The 14,631-nt window shown below is 32.8% G+C and overlaps 1 protein-coding gene across 1 annotated transcript; it reads right to left on the bottom strand.

Annotated features, from left to right (window-relative positions):
• Positions 1-3: 3 nt before the first annotated feature.
• On the bottom strand, positions 4-14,565 carry LOC148601071 (sperm-associated antigen 7 homolog). The gene is made up of 7 exons (XM_088556134.1): positions 14,421-14,565; positions 9,689-9,756; positions 8,700-8,788; positions 7,852-7,936; positions 6,103-6,192; positions 5,009-5,165; positions 4-716 (listed from the first exon to the last, which is right to left on the bottom strand). Exons 1-7 carry the CDS (start codon positions 14,497-14,499, stop codon positions 538-540), a joined length of 747 nt encoding a protein of 248 aa, XP_088412260.1. The 5' UTR covers positions 14,500-14,565; the 3' UTR covers positions 4-537.
• Positions 14,566-14,631: the final 66 nt, after the last annotated feature.

The following is a 14,631-nucleotide window of genomic DNA, read 5'->3' as shown; positions in this document are numbered from 1 at the left end:
AAATCTAATACATGTTGTTTATTGTAAATTTCCCCTTTTTTTATTCCACTTCTGTCCAAAGTTCATTGTAGGCAGTTTATGAATTAACTCTTTATGACACATGAGTCTTTTTAATGAAATAGTGAGTGATTTTAACAATACAAGGTGTACATCATCCACACTATCATAAGTGTGTTAATTGTATAATATCGATCAAGAGGGAGATAATCCTAGATTTTCCATTGTATCTAAACCAAGGAACAACTTTGTTTTCAACAAAACTAGAAATTAAGCCAATCAAAAGAAAAGCTGACTAAATGATATCATTCATTATGACTTAAATTGACATGAGGTAGTTTCAATTTAGAAAAATAGAAAAAAGCCTTGTTATAAATATGGCAAAGATTAGATATGGAACTTCAGGCTATAATTAAGGAAAAAACTTCCAACATGGATAATGTAATCAAATTTGGTGGGACACAAATGTACATTACATAACTCATCCTAATACTTAAAATGATAAAATGAGACACCAAACATCTAAAAGATAACACAACATCAAGATAAATCAGAACAGGAAGAGGAAACTGCCTCTTCTGTTGCACCTTGGGAAGTGTCAGATGCACTCTGGGAAGGGTTGTCTGCTGATGAGGTCTCCATCTTTAATTTCTTTTTGGCACGTGTGTCTGCTAACACCTGTTCTACTGTCCTTCTGTCTCTTTTATTTTCACTAGGTACTGAAACATATTTTTGGAAGTTTATATTTTAATGCTGGCATTAGTTGTAAAACCCTAACAGTCAGGCTAAAACAATATCATATTACTGACTAATACTAGCCTATATATGATCAAATAAAAACTGCCAATTCAATACAAAATACGAAAGTGCACCACTACAAGATTTAGCCATCCAATACATCATATTGGCCTGGTTGAAATCCATATTGGCCTAGGCTAATATGACATATAAAGATATAATTGCATAAGGTTTTCCATGTTGGCTGAGTTATTGATCCTCGGCTAGCAATATTGGACTTGGGCTAATGCTCAGTCCAATCTAGCTAGCCTGGGACCAATAACTAAGCAAATATGGAAAACCTTATGCAATAATACTATATAATTCTTTATTTCAATAAGCCAATTGAATTTACAAAGTACTGGTTAGCTGTCAAACGACATGACTAACAAGTACCTAATCACACCACATTGCACAACATCCAAAACGATTGATTGATTGACTACATCCTATGGCAGATATTTCATGCATTTCAAGATAAGAAAATTGGATCAATAGGACATATCTTTGTATAGGTTTGACATGCAGAGCTGGATTTTTAAAATGTTAAATCCAGGAAGGTATAGCCACCAGGTAGGCAACTAGTGCCACCCATAAACTAAAGCAAAACAAATACAAGCCTGTTTCTGCTATTCTACCTTCCCTGATTTTTTTTATGTGCCTACCTTAAATATTTTATGGCCATTTTGGCCCAAGAACTATTAAAATCTAAACTGTTTACTCATTAACTCAATGTAAAATGTTTTTGAAAAATAAAATAATTTCCCTACCTACATACCCTATTTTTTTCTTCCTATAGCAGGAAACAAGACTATTATGTTTTTTGCTATTCTAACAGTCCTCGCTTCTAATACAAATAAATTACACATAGTAAGAGGAAGAAGAAAAAACAAAACAAAACAAAACAAAAGAAGGCTTTTCACTCATACTTTCACCCAGCTTTCACACTGTCTGCTTAGCTAATTAAAATATACGAAAGAAAAGTTTTGCCTGTGTATATATTTACATGACATGATAATTATGGAAATATATTTCTAAAAGGGGTCCATCTTCTCTCAAAGTTCAACATTTTATTGTTCTTTACTGCAATAAATTCTTCTAAATCATGTAAATATTGAAATTTTGATTTTAGTTCTATAATGTTTGGAAGTTTCTCTCTCAATCTACACTGGTAGACATAAGTTTTTATAACAATAACAATATAATTCAATCTTCAATATGCTCTGGGTTTGGCAGAGAAGTTATGACTACCAAGTAAATGTCTTTGGTATAAATTGGCTAGGAATCAAACCAACAATAACCAGTACTTGGGACAAGCATGCTACCACAAAAATGCTGAAGTGGTCCCTATTGTTGAAACATGAAAGTCTATTATTGATTGCCATATCAATTATTGACATTACCTAGAAAGATGTTTAGACAATGCTTAGCTTTTATTTGCACTTTCCGGTACAATTAATAACCTTGAAGGTACCTAATTACAACCTTAATATGTAGAGAGTTCAGTACATGTACCATGTTTTCACAATCTTCAAAGTTAAACATCTAAAACTCTCATCTCAGGCTAAATATTTCCACATGTAACTGTTATGATTGACAGTTAAAAAAAAATATTTTATGAGATTCACAGGACAAGCTTTTTTAAAGCAAAATGGAACTAGAAATATTGTGAGCAAGCTAACAAAGAGAATACCCCCTGCTTCAAATGGACTTGATTAAAAAAAAAAAAACAACATGTAATGATGTATTGGCGTCATCTAACAGTAATTATATTCCTTTATGCACATCTACATATGATAACCAACCTTCCTATAAAATTTCATCAAAATCCTTTGAGCAGTTTATAAGGAGTAATCAAGGGAACCAAGGTTATAGCGGTAATCAAAAGAATGCAACCCTTGGACAAAGACCAGACATGGAAACCGGACATAAACAACAAAGAACATAAATTAACTAAAATCATACATACAAAGTAAGAAATGCAACTGAGCAACTCAGACTCCACTAAAAACTGAACTGAGAGCATGGACCAGGTGCACCGGTAGGGTAAGCATCCTCTGCTTTTCTAGAAACACCCGCCGAGTTGCTCATAAAAAGTCAAGTCCGGGGTAGACAAGCAAGATAAGGAAAACTGGTAGCAGGTGCTGAAGGGATGTTGCCACAGATGAAAGGAAAGTTGACAATTTTGAATGAAAAGTGTAGGTCAAGATATGAGGCTGACCTTACATGTCTGTAGTACAAGAAATGTGGACGAACAGATGGATAGACAGATGGATGGAGGGACAGACATGGTGATTTCTTTATACCCCAAAACTTTATTTACAAGGGTATAAATACAACCAAAACAATCTATAAAAATGGTGTCAATGAAAATGTCTTTTTTTTAATGGGGAATGTTCTTCCATATTCATAAGATAAAAATGTCTGAATTCAAAATTAACAAGATGTTGCATGCCATGTCGTGCTAAGAATACCCCCACTCAACCATTTCTGTCAAACCTGGGAAATGGAGACACGTATGCAAAACCAATATATCAAATGTGTAAGCATTCCCCCTAAAAAGAAGCTGTGAAACCATCAATCAAATCAGTTAACAGGTATTTAAGCAAGGAACCTGAAAAGGGGAGACACAGAACAAGTCATCATGCAAAAGTAATATACCAAATAACTAAGCAACCAATCCAAACTGATAAATCTGTAACAAAAATTCCCTTTATGCACCACCTAAAAAAATAACTAGGTTGATCTGTAAACATAGTAAACAAGAAGTAGATCAGTGAAAAACCTAAAAACCTAAAAAGAGGAGACACAGTACAAGTCAGCATTCAATACTTGTTATCTATATGTAATGTATTTTTTAAGCAAAATGGCATTTGGACTAAAATTTTATTTCATTTTTAGCTCACCTGGCCAAAGGCCACATGAGCTATTGCCATCACTTGGTGTTTGTTGTCGTCATCTGTCGTTGTTGTTAACAATTTTTCAAAAAACTACTTGACCAATTGGAACCAAACTTAGTGTGAATGTTCCTTGTGGTATCCTGCATAGAACTGATGTGGAGATTTTCAATCCATCTAAAAACATGGCAGCCGTTGCCAAAAATAGAACATAGGGGTCAGACAGTAGTTTTTCACATATATCTCCAAAACCGTTAGGTTAAGCTAATTCTGACATGGGTAAAAGGGTTCCGCATGATGACATCTATCTGTGGTCCAATTTTTGTCCAAATCCGTTATTGCCCTTTTTCAACACATTTTGATATTTTTAACATTTATTCTTTCAGAAATCTTCTCCTCCGACTACTTGACCAATTGAAACCAAACTTGATATGAATATTCCTTGGGGTATCCTGCATAGAACTGATGTGGGGATTTTTGATCTGTTTAAAAACATTACTGAAAATAGAACATAGGGTCAGACAGTAGTTTTTTTGCATATATCTCCAAAACCGTTAGGTTTAGCCAAATTCTTTTTATTGCTGAAATGATTCTTATTATTAGGACTACAAAAGTCTTCAGAGATAAAAGTTGTCAGACGACTCCTTGTAAGAGTTATTGCCCCTGAAAGGGGAAAAAATGATATTTTCAGTCAATATCATGAAAACTATGATAGATAAAAACTTTCAATCCCTGAAATGATCCTTATGATAAGTCCTACCAAAGACTTCTGAAGTCAAAATAGTTTGACAAAGTCTTTTAAATTTCTTGCCCTTGAAAGGCAAAATTCAAACAGGTGAGCGATTCAGGCTCTTGTTAAGCAAGTCATCAACTCAACTTATATATGCAAGACTTTTGTTTTGTAAACCTTTGATGTTTTCCAATTCTGAGCTTACTTTGTATTATATTCATTCATAATTTGGGGTAATCTTTGGAAAACGAACCACTGAAATCTCAAGTCAATGAGAGACTAGATCTTCATTTTTCATTAAAGTCGTGGCCACAGGTTGCATCAGAGTGGTGACCCCTTATAATGGGGCAATTTGCACTAATAGGTTATTAATGCAACTGAAATGTGGTCACATAAAACAGGTGGCTGTTGGTCAGGGTGGCTGTTGGTCAGGGTGGCCATTGCAGAAAGGGATTACTGTACTTGTAATAATAATCCATAAAGTCAGGTGGTTTTTACACAAAATCAACCAATCAGCATTGTATAACAAGTACTATCTTGTGATCATCGATGTTCTTCTACAGCAGCTCAAAATCAAAATAACAGGATAAGAATGACTGATACTAACCAAATCCATAAGATCTGTTTGCTAAAGTCTGTTTCGCTGCATCTTTGGCTGCTTCATCTCCAATTAAATGTTTATATTTATCTTTATAATTTGTGGCAGGTACTATTTTCTCACTTTTCTTCCCAGCATCAGCTTCAGCTTGTATTCTCTCTAGTTCCTGTAAGAGGTCATATAAATCACATGACTTGCTTGGGTTGAAAGTCAAACATAAACAGGGTTCACATTAATCATTAAGAGTAAAACGTCAAGGACTTTTCTCAGTTTAAAATCAATTGTTCGCTTCAGCAAAACAAAAATTCTTAAAAACTTATGGGAGCAACCATTTGATTGTTGGTTTTTATGGGGGGATTGGGGAGCTAGGTTTAATTTGAAAAAAAGGCAGGATGGTAGCATATGGTAAAAAAATATCCAGGACAAGCTGGAATCAAAAATAAGAAGTCAGGATAGTCTTAACACAAATAAAATATATCCAGGACGAAAAATCTGATCCTAGACCCCCCTAAAAACCAAATGGTTGCTCCCGAAGTGTAAATGGAAAAGGTTGCAAGTCAATGACCTAGGTAACTAATTTAAATTCCTGATTAATATTAGTTGGTTTGTAAGTGGACTTCACTTTATCACATTTATGACCACAATTTACAATTTCTAAAATATTATTAATGGTCTATTGTAAGAAAAAAATAGCCCCTATATTTCCTTGGAAACAGAACATCCCTCTTCACCATTTTTTGGATTTTTGAATTAAACTCCTGAAAATTACTTAGATTCCTTGAAATCATGTTAGAAAAATAACATTTCATTTACAGTGATATTGTTGCTTCCCCCACAAAAAAAACTCCATCATCCTCTTTTATTGGGAAATAATGCATAATTTAGAATAGTTAAAATGGTATGCCACTTTAATATATGATGTATGTCATTTGTCTCCTAGGAATTCTCAGAGAAACTTTTAAAAAATAATGGAAACAATACGAGTGGTTAGTGAGACAACAGTATCATTTTTGGAGGTAATTTAAAGCAAACAAAATCACTGATTTATATTGCAATATTCACCCACAAATTCTGAAATAACCAAAGAACCTAAGAAGACTAACCTTTTGTTTTGCTTCCTGTTTTACCTTTTCTGGATCCCACTCTTCTCCCTTTCTGTAGGCCAATACCTCCTCATCTGATGGAGCAAACTCCTGTAAAAATACAATAAATACATGGTCAATTATTGCTAAAAACTTTCTAAACTAAATGCTTACAAATATTTTCTAATATGTGTACTTCAATATTGGACTATACCATTGTTCATAGAAACACTACTTCAAATATCCTTAGTTTATCCTATATGTTAAGTTTCAAATAAATGTATAAATACAATGTAATTTTAAAGGTATACATAAAAGACTATAAAAAATTATGCACTTAAATGTAAACAAAGCCTATTGTCATTATAATAATACCAAAATAAATAAAATGTTTCGCAGTGCACATCTTGGAACAATAGCAGATGTCAAACCCTGATCATATGGGGCAAGTTTGGCTTGATACAGCTCTAAATTATGATTGTGATTAAAATTTGACACAGAAAAAAAATTGATAAGAAATGCAGAGGCCTTTTTAGGTCCCTTATTCCTCAATAATCACACAACCCCCCCAAAAAGCACTCCAAGCCTTCCTTTAGAGGTACATTCATGCAAGTTTGGTTTTCTTCAAGTTATTATCAGTACATCAGGAAAATGTTTGTTTCTGGCTCCTTTTGGCCTCTACAGTTCAAATCAAAACATCCCTAATCAATCCCAGCCATCCTTTTGTGGTATGGCACCTCGTACTACAATTTCAAAGATATCCATTCACTTATAGTCAAGTTATTGTCCTGACATTATGAAAATGCTTATTTCTGCCCCCTTTTTGGCCTTAATTTATAAACAGTTTCAGTCACAACCCCCAAAATTAATACCAGCCTTTATTGGTATGATACCTCATTGTGCAATGTAAAAAAGATCCTTTCACAATTAAGTTATTGTCCTATCATCATCAAAATGCTTGTTTCTGGTCCCTTTTTGGTCCCTAATTCCTTAACAGTTCAAGTCTCATCCCCCAAAATCAATCCAAAGCTTCCTTTTGTGGTATAACATCTTGTTGTATAATTTTCATAAAGACCTATAGTTACTGTCCTATTATGAAGGGTCTAAGTAGAGAATGACAGTATGATACCTTTATATAACTTCAAATATTTTGCTTTTTGTAGTTGCATAAAAACCAGATTTGCAAATCAAGTGCTAAAACTTTAGTAATTCAAGCTGTAAATAAACCATTTAATTTTCCATAGTGAGAATGTTACAAAGTACATGCATTTACTTAAGTTAAACTGTGTTTTGCTGGCTTTCCTGTAAATAACATTATTAAGCTCATGTAAGCATGGACATCAATGTGAAAACCTGTTTACAATGCATTACATCATCATGAACAAAACAATGACTAATCAAAAACTGATCCCAACACACCAGTTCAATAGATAACTAAATAGTAAATACACCATACAAAAGGGTCAAATGTTTTAAAAATAATCCAGTACATCCAAACAATGAACACTTGACACAGATGATCCCTTATTAATTGTATATGGTCTTAATAAAATTGAACAGAGTTAGCAACATATTGATTTAACTAATACTTAAAGTATTTTAACAATGTTGTTGGTAAAGACAAGTTGAACATACAGAACAACCACACCATGAACCTAAACAGTTGTTCAACTGGTGTATTTGTTAGACCAAAGTTATCTCTGATACATCTAGTTAAATCAATTTAAGTTACCAAAAGAAAAAAAATTGAACAACTAATCTTGGTTATACCTTTTTCCAGCACATGACATATCTGTCTTGCTCTTCAATACCAAATGAGAAGGATGTCAGCCCTGCTACATCTGTTACTTCATGTCTGAAATAAAGAACAACATAGCAGTAATCAAAAGAATGTAATCCAGGGACAAAGACCAGACATGGAAAAGAGACATACACAACAAAGAACATTAAGTAACTAAAATCATACATACAAAGTAACAAAAGCAAATGAGCAACTCGGGCTCCACCAAAAACTACATCTACATGTATAAGACTTCACACTTACAGAATTATAATACAGTACAACACAGCAAAATTAACCATGGACTTCACACTTACAGAATTATAATACAGTACAACACAGCAAAATTAACCATGGTCTTCACACTTACAGAATTATAATACAGTATAACACGGCAAAGCTAACCATGGATCTAAAAGACTTCACACTTACAGAATTATAATACAGTACAGCACAGCAAAATTAACCATGGTCTTCACACTTACAGAATTATAATATAGTACAACACAGCAAAATTAACCATGGATCTAAAAGACTTCACACTTACAGAATTATAATACAGTACAACACAGCAAAATTAACCATGGATCTAAAAGACTTCACACTTACAGAATTATAATAAAAAACAACACAGAATATTTAAATATGGATTTGTAGACTTGTAACCAAGTACAAGACATAACAGTTACCCACAAGGCCACAATATTACAGAATTATAATTAAAATAAATATACAAAAAGTTCTTTAACATCTAGACATTAAAGGTGTTAAGATTGTTGACAGACTTACACATCTAGGGTAGATGGGCAAGGGTAAAATAACATAAAAAATAACTTACACAATAGATCTTGAAACTTTATCCATCGGTTCAAACTTGAACTTCTGTTTACTGGGATCTTTGATGAACTCATGTATTTTTTTCTGTACCTGTAACAGAATATACATGCATGCATACAATTAAAAATACCCTGTAATAATAATAAATTCTCTATGCAGAGGTTTCATTAAGAACCAGCTACTGTCAAAATGTAGACAGTTCAAAAAGTGGAAATGGATGGTTCAAAATCACAATGGGCCCCATCCCCCTTTTGATACATTTTGAAGGTGTAGACAGTCCATTTTCTCTATTAAGCCTGTTCACAGAAAAGATAATGAAAGCCCTGCTATAAATTGGATGTTTTATCTACTTCTTGAATGGTTAGATACTTTACGATATTGCATCATGGCACAATGTGAATAATGGTATGAAATATTGCTGTTGTGTGATTTGTGATGCATAGTTTATAAAGTCTGATTGGTTGATAGTGATGTTGTGATGTTTCTTATAGATTTGTGCTATCATAGAAGCAGGCGATTGCTATATAACATTTCAGCCTTGTCAGATGCCAAATTTCAACTATTCCAGAGGAATCATAGAGAAAAAGTTTTAAAACTCCTGTAAGTTAAAAAACCCAAGCTTGTATGTTGTTATGTTGAAATTAAATAAATTTGCAGTTGATATTTTGCGATATTCAACTTTGATTCATAATGAAATCTATAATTAACACTTAAGATAAGTCTTAACAATGTCCTTTGCTTTTCTGTTTTTTTGGCCTGAAGTTTTTCTGCTATTTATACAGAGTGTACGTACTAAAAGAATTTGTCGCTAAAATCTCAACAATCTTTCCTGTCATTTATCTAATATTTGGTATTTAGCATTTTTAGCCTTATCACACTTGAACTGTTTACCGAATGACTTTCAAAAGTTTTTATTTGTTTTGTTTTTTTTAGGGAAGCTTTAAGTTTTAGCAGCAAAAATGTTGAGACGTTTTATTTACATGTACTAACCTTTTCTCTAAATGTATTCAGTTTCTTCTTTTCTGCTTCCTGTTGTTTTTCTATCAAAGCTTTTTGGGCTGCAAAGGAAGATTTATTATTTAAAGAATTATAACTAGAGAAACTTCAAATAGAAAAAAAAGCTAAATCAAGTTTTAATGTTGCAAAGACCCATGATTTTGTAATAGAACAGAATATTTTATTTCCAATTAAAACTGTCCTTTCATAAAGAAATGTAGTATCATATACTGGTGCAATGCATAAAATTAAGTAACCAACAATACAGAAAAACAAAATGCAGCACACTCCCCGTCTACTAATAAAGACTAGTGGAGAGGTACAGCCAGATACAACAGAGGTCAAGCACTGAACACCATTCTGACATTTGTAGTATAGGATATTATGAAGCAATATCATAGACGTCAGGGCTTTCATTTTCTTTTCAGTGAACAGGCTTATTAGAGAAAATGGACCGCCTACACCTTCAAAATGTATCAAAGGGGAAATGGGGCCCCTTGTGATTTTGAACCGTCCATTATCCTCTCTGAACTGTCTACATTTTGACAGTAGCCGGTTCTTAATGAAACCTCTGAGATGTCCATATGTATTGACTGCAATTAAGATTCAAATCTACTGCTCTTTCTGGTCCAAGGTAATGTAAAACCAGTTGATTGACAAGCTTTCTTCTGAACTTTGGAATATTTTCATAAAATTTCATTAAGATAAAGCAATCAATGTTCTTGCAATCATATGTACCAAAACCAAGTGTCTACAGACAGTCAAGAACAACATGGAGACAGACACTATGACAACGGAGCCATATCATTAATATGACATCAAATTTTGTGGTCATATAAAAATGAATAATGCATGGTACAGTGAAATAAACCTTGGGACTTTCTTCTTGTATTTTATTGTCCACATGATTTTGTTAAACAATGTTACATTTGAATGAAAATGTTGAATTGGTATATTCTCCTCTTCATGAACTACATGTACTTTCAAACTGTAATTTACCTATCAATCTAAAAGGTCACTTTTTCATCAATCTATATAGCTAATGAAAAAAAAAGATAAAAAGACAAAACAATTCAGTAAATTGCCAGTGTCTAGTGATTTGCAGACTGAACCAGAACTTTATAAATAATTTTTCTGGGCCTGTGAAAACACTTACATGAACACATGAAAATATTTACTTTCAATATTTAGCATCAATACAAAACCATGCCCCACCCAAGAAAATTTCGAAGTATTAAACCTCAGATCCATTCTGAGGGTATCTTGAACAATTTTTCAACAATTTTAAAAAATTGCAATTTTCTACAGAGGGCCCTGGAAACCAGGGGCCCTCTGCATCCGCAACTGAAAATAAAAATATTTATAACTGATAAAGTTAAAGGTTAAGTATACAAAACTTTACTAAATGTCGGTGAACGGACATGCATTTTACAAGTACTGTACACCCAAATGCAATGAATGCACATGCAGTTTGTACCTATACAAATACATGTAAAAGCTCTTTAAAGCTTTAAATGACTTTGGCTAAGAGATGATCTTCTAAATTTCTGGACAAACAATATAGACTTTTGGGGTAAAATGGCAGGTGACCCAGTGAAGAACAAGAAAGAAAATTAGCATCGATTATGATCTTTTTGGAAGGCCAACAACATTTCAAACAATTTTTTCTTGGTTATGTGGGTATGTTTATTTAGGCATCAATTTTTCTCTAGCAAGGCATCACACAATGTAATTCCAGAACAATACAATATTTCCCAATATAGATTAAGGTCTACATTGTATATGAGATTTTTACCTGGTTGCCAATATATAGAAATTCGTCTTAAATTTCATCATAATGACACTTGAGAAACTTTCATCTAAGAAATACACTACATCAGGATACATTAAAACTTCGTAAATAGTAAAGAGTGCATGCTACGTATGTAAACAAAACATTAAAAAGATAAAACCCTGCAATCTATACCATGTCATCTCCCGCTTATTACTGATGAAAAATGTCTAAAAAAAACTTCGCAAAATGATAAATGGCATAAGTCTAATTTGTTAAAAAGGGAACCTAATATACTGCTGAACCCTCTTTCCGATGTATACCTGGTTTCGATGTATTATTAATATCCCTTTTTGCACGGAATTGATTGAACATGCTTGGGTCAAAGTTCAGAGGTTGCTGACATCGAACCCGGCCTGTTTCATGAAAACAATAACAAAGATCAGATTGCCGGTATTCCAGGTAATTTTCAAGATTTAAGCTCAACATAGAGTATTTCCAACTTTTCCAAAACCTCTGTGTACCATATTATTGACTCCCTTTTAGAAATGTAGAAAATACGCATGAAACCAATGAATCGATATTGATTAATCATCCGCCATTTGCAAAGCTTCCCAAACAACAATCATGTGACCAAAATATGTCATGTGTCATACATATTAATTATGGAAAGCCAGATTAACAAAAAATGAACATTTTCTGAGGATTTGACAGACTAAAATATCAAACATATTTTCCCTCATCTTAAAAACATTCTGCTTAGAAAAATTCAATTGAAATTAATAGTTATGCAGTATTTAACACCAGAAAATTTTTCACAATGAACAAATTTAAGCTTATTTGGGATATGTTTTTTTTTTAAATATATAAAAAAAAATGAATAAAAAAATAGTATCACCCTGATGCTTAGAAATCTGCCTTCAATGCAGTACAGAATTGATATTGTTTTTTTGTTTTTTTTTGCTGCTGTTGATTTTATCAAAGTTGCTCAAATGTATAAATGTTTTAATTTTCTACGTAAGAATTAATTCAAATGAAAAATAAGTTACACAAAAATGGTATATAAAATACTTATATAAGAATATTTAAATATTTATCAATTAAAAATTAGCATGTTTCCATAATCTAATGATTGAGATCACATAGTACATCAATTTTAAGTAATCTAAAATATTCTAAAGGATTTCAATTCTTAATCAATAAATCAAATGATTATTTGAATAGGAATTGCAATAAGACAAACATAATTTGAAATAATTTGCCTTAAAAAAAATAAGTGTTTAAATTATATATATATATATATATATATATATTTCTCTTTAAATAGACTAAAAAATAGATTCTATAAGGTTATTTTTGTCCAGTACTATATTTTTTCAATAAATCCAATACTAGCATATTTCTATTTATTTAGTGGAAATGTATTGTATCCCATATGGCTCCCCATACTTGTTTAATCTCTAAACCGGAAATGCATGGATTTGGGGTACGACAACAATAATGGTGGATGATTGACATTTGATTTTCAGTCACTGGTGTAATAATTAAATAAAGACATGCACATAACATAATTTACAGAAGTGGAAAGTAGAATGTCCGAATTTTATTTTTATAAATAGTATTAGTGTCATCTGGGCAAATCAGAAATTCCATCGGGAGAATATTATTTTGATCAATGGAATGGGGGTACCCCAGTATACTTTTGCTGTAACTCTTGCTTTACAAACTGCTGGAATTTTTAATTGACAACATATTTGTCCAGGGTGGTGGACATGTTTTTAAACAAACGGTTGGCATTCCAATGAGAACAAATTGTGCTCCTTTACTTGCTGACCTATTCCTTCACTCTTATGAGGCTGACTTTATAGATGATTTGATTAGAAAGAAAGAATATCGTTTGGCTAGATCCTTTAATCTCAGTTTCCACTATATAGATGACGTATTATCTTTAAACAATCCTAATTTCGGGGATTTGATACATCACATCTACCTCAAAGAACTTGAGATAATGGATACTACACACTGTAAGGTCAGCCTCATATCTTGACCTACACTTAGAAATCGATGGTAAAGGAAAACTATTGACCAAACTTTACGATAAACGTGATGACTTTTCATTCAGAACTGTCAACTTTCCTTTCATCTGTGGCAACATCCCTTCAGCATCTGCATATAGAGTGTTCATATCACAACTCATACGTTATGCCAGAGCTTGTCGAAACTACACAGACTTTTTGTATCGCACTAGAACTCTAACAAATAGCCTTCTGGAACAGGGTTATGTTGCTACAAGATTGAAGTCATCACTACTGAAGTTTTATGGTCATCATCATGAACTCGTGGATCATTATAGTGTATCCATCTGCACCATGAAAACTGATTTATTCAGTGGGTCATAGTTTTCCTTATCTTGTTTGTCTAACCTGGACTTGACTTTTTATGAGCAACTTGGCGGGTGTTTCTAGAAAAGCAAAAGATGCTTACCCTACCAGTGCACCGGGTCCATGCTCCCAGTTTTCAGTGGAGTCCTAGTGGCTAGTTGCTCATTTGCAATTGTTACTTTGTATGTATGATTTTAGTTACTTTGTGTTCTTTGTTTTGTGTGTGTCTGTTTTCCATGTCTGGTCTTTGTCCCTGGATTACATTCTTTTGATTACCGCTATAACTTTGCCTGGTTCCCTTGATTACTCTTGCATTAAAGCAAGTAAAGGCCATTGCCTTCCTACTGTTATTTTGATTTTACATAAAGAATACTTTTGAAATGATTAAACCTTAGTACAGCCCCTGCAACAATATATCAAACTAAGTAAGTTTAGAAAGTGTGCATATCAGAAGATTTTGGAACGATGTTTGACTGTGTCGAATTGACAAATATTATGGGACGAAACGGCAAATCCAACAAGATTATACACCACAACCGACTTATTCACGTAATTTCAAGCAAAGTATCAATACCCTTGATCTTCTTCTTTTCTGCATCATTTATTGTAGGGGGCTTCTCCATAGAACCCATGATTGAACCAAGAAGATCCATCTCTAAATCGAAGAAGTGTTTTAATGTCAAGGACGACGTCCATTACTATTGTTCACAATGTTCATCCTGTTAAAATAATTTTTAAATTCTTTCAAATATGAAATGAAGGTTTTTATGCTACAAAATATGTTC

The sequence above is a fragment of the Perna viridis genome, chromosome 12 (genome assembly GCF_037379345.1).
Source record: "Perna viridis isolate PV_CMFRI_1.1 ecotype Kerala chromosome 12, ASM3737934v1, whole genome shotgun sequence".
NCBI classification, from domain to species: Eukaryota; Metazoa; Mollusca; class Bivalvia; order Mytilida; family Mytilidae; genus Perna; species Perna viridis.
Note: the sequence above shows the minus strand (reverse complement) of the source record. Positions and strands in the feature narration are given on the sequence as shown.

What these genes read in the sequence shown, in the direction of transcription:
- LOC148601071 (XM_088556134.1), bottom strand. Translation starts at nt 14,499, where the DNA reads ATGGATCTTCTTGGTTCAATCATGGGTTCTATGGAGAAGCCCCCTACA. An exon ending in ATGTCATGTGCTGGAAAAAG is followed by an intron (nt 6,193 to 7,851) that starts GTATAACCAAGA and finishes GTATTTTTACAG; the next exon opens with GAGTTTGCTCCATCAGATGA. An exon ending in AAACAGATCTTATGGATTTG is followed by an intron (nt 717 to 5,008) that starts GTTAGTATCAGT and finishes AATATGTTTCAG; the next exon opens with TACCTAGTGAAAATAAAAGA.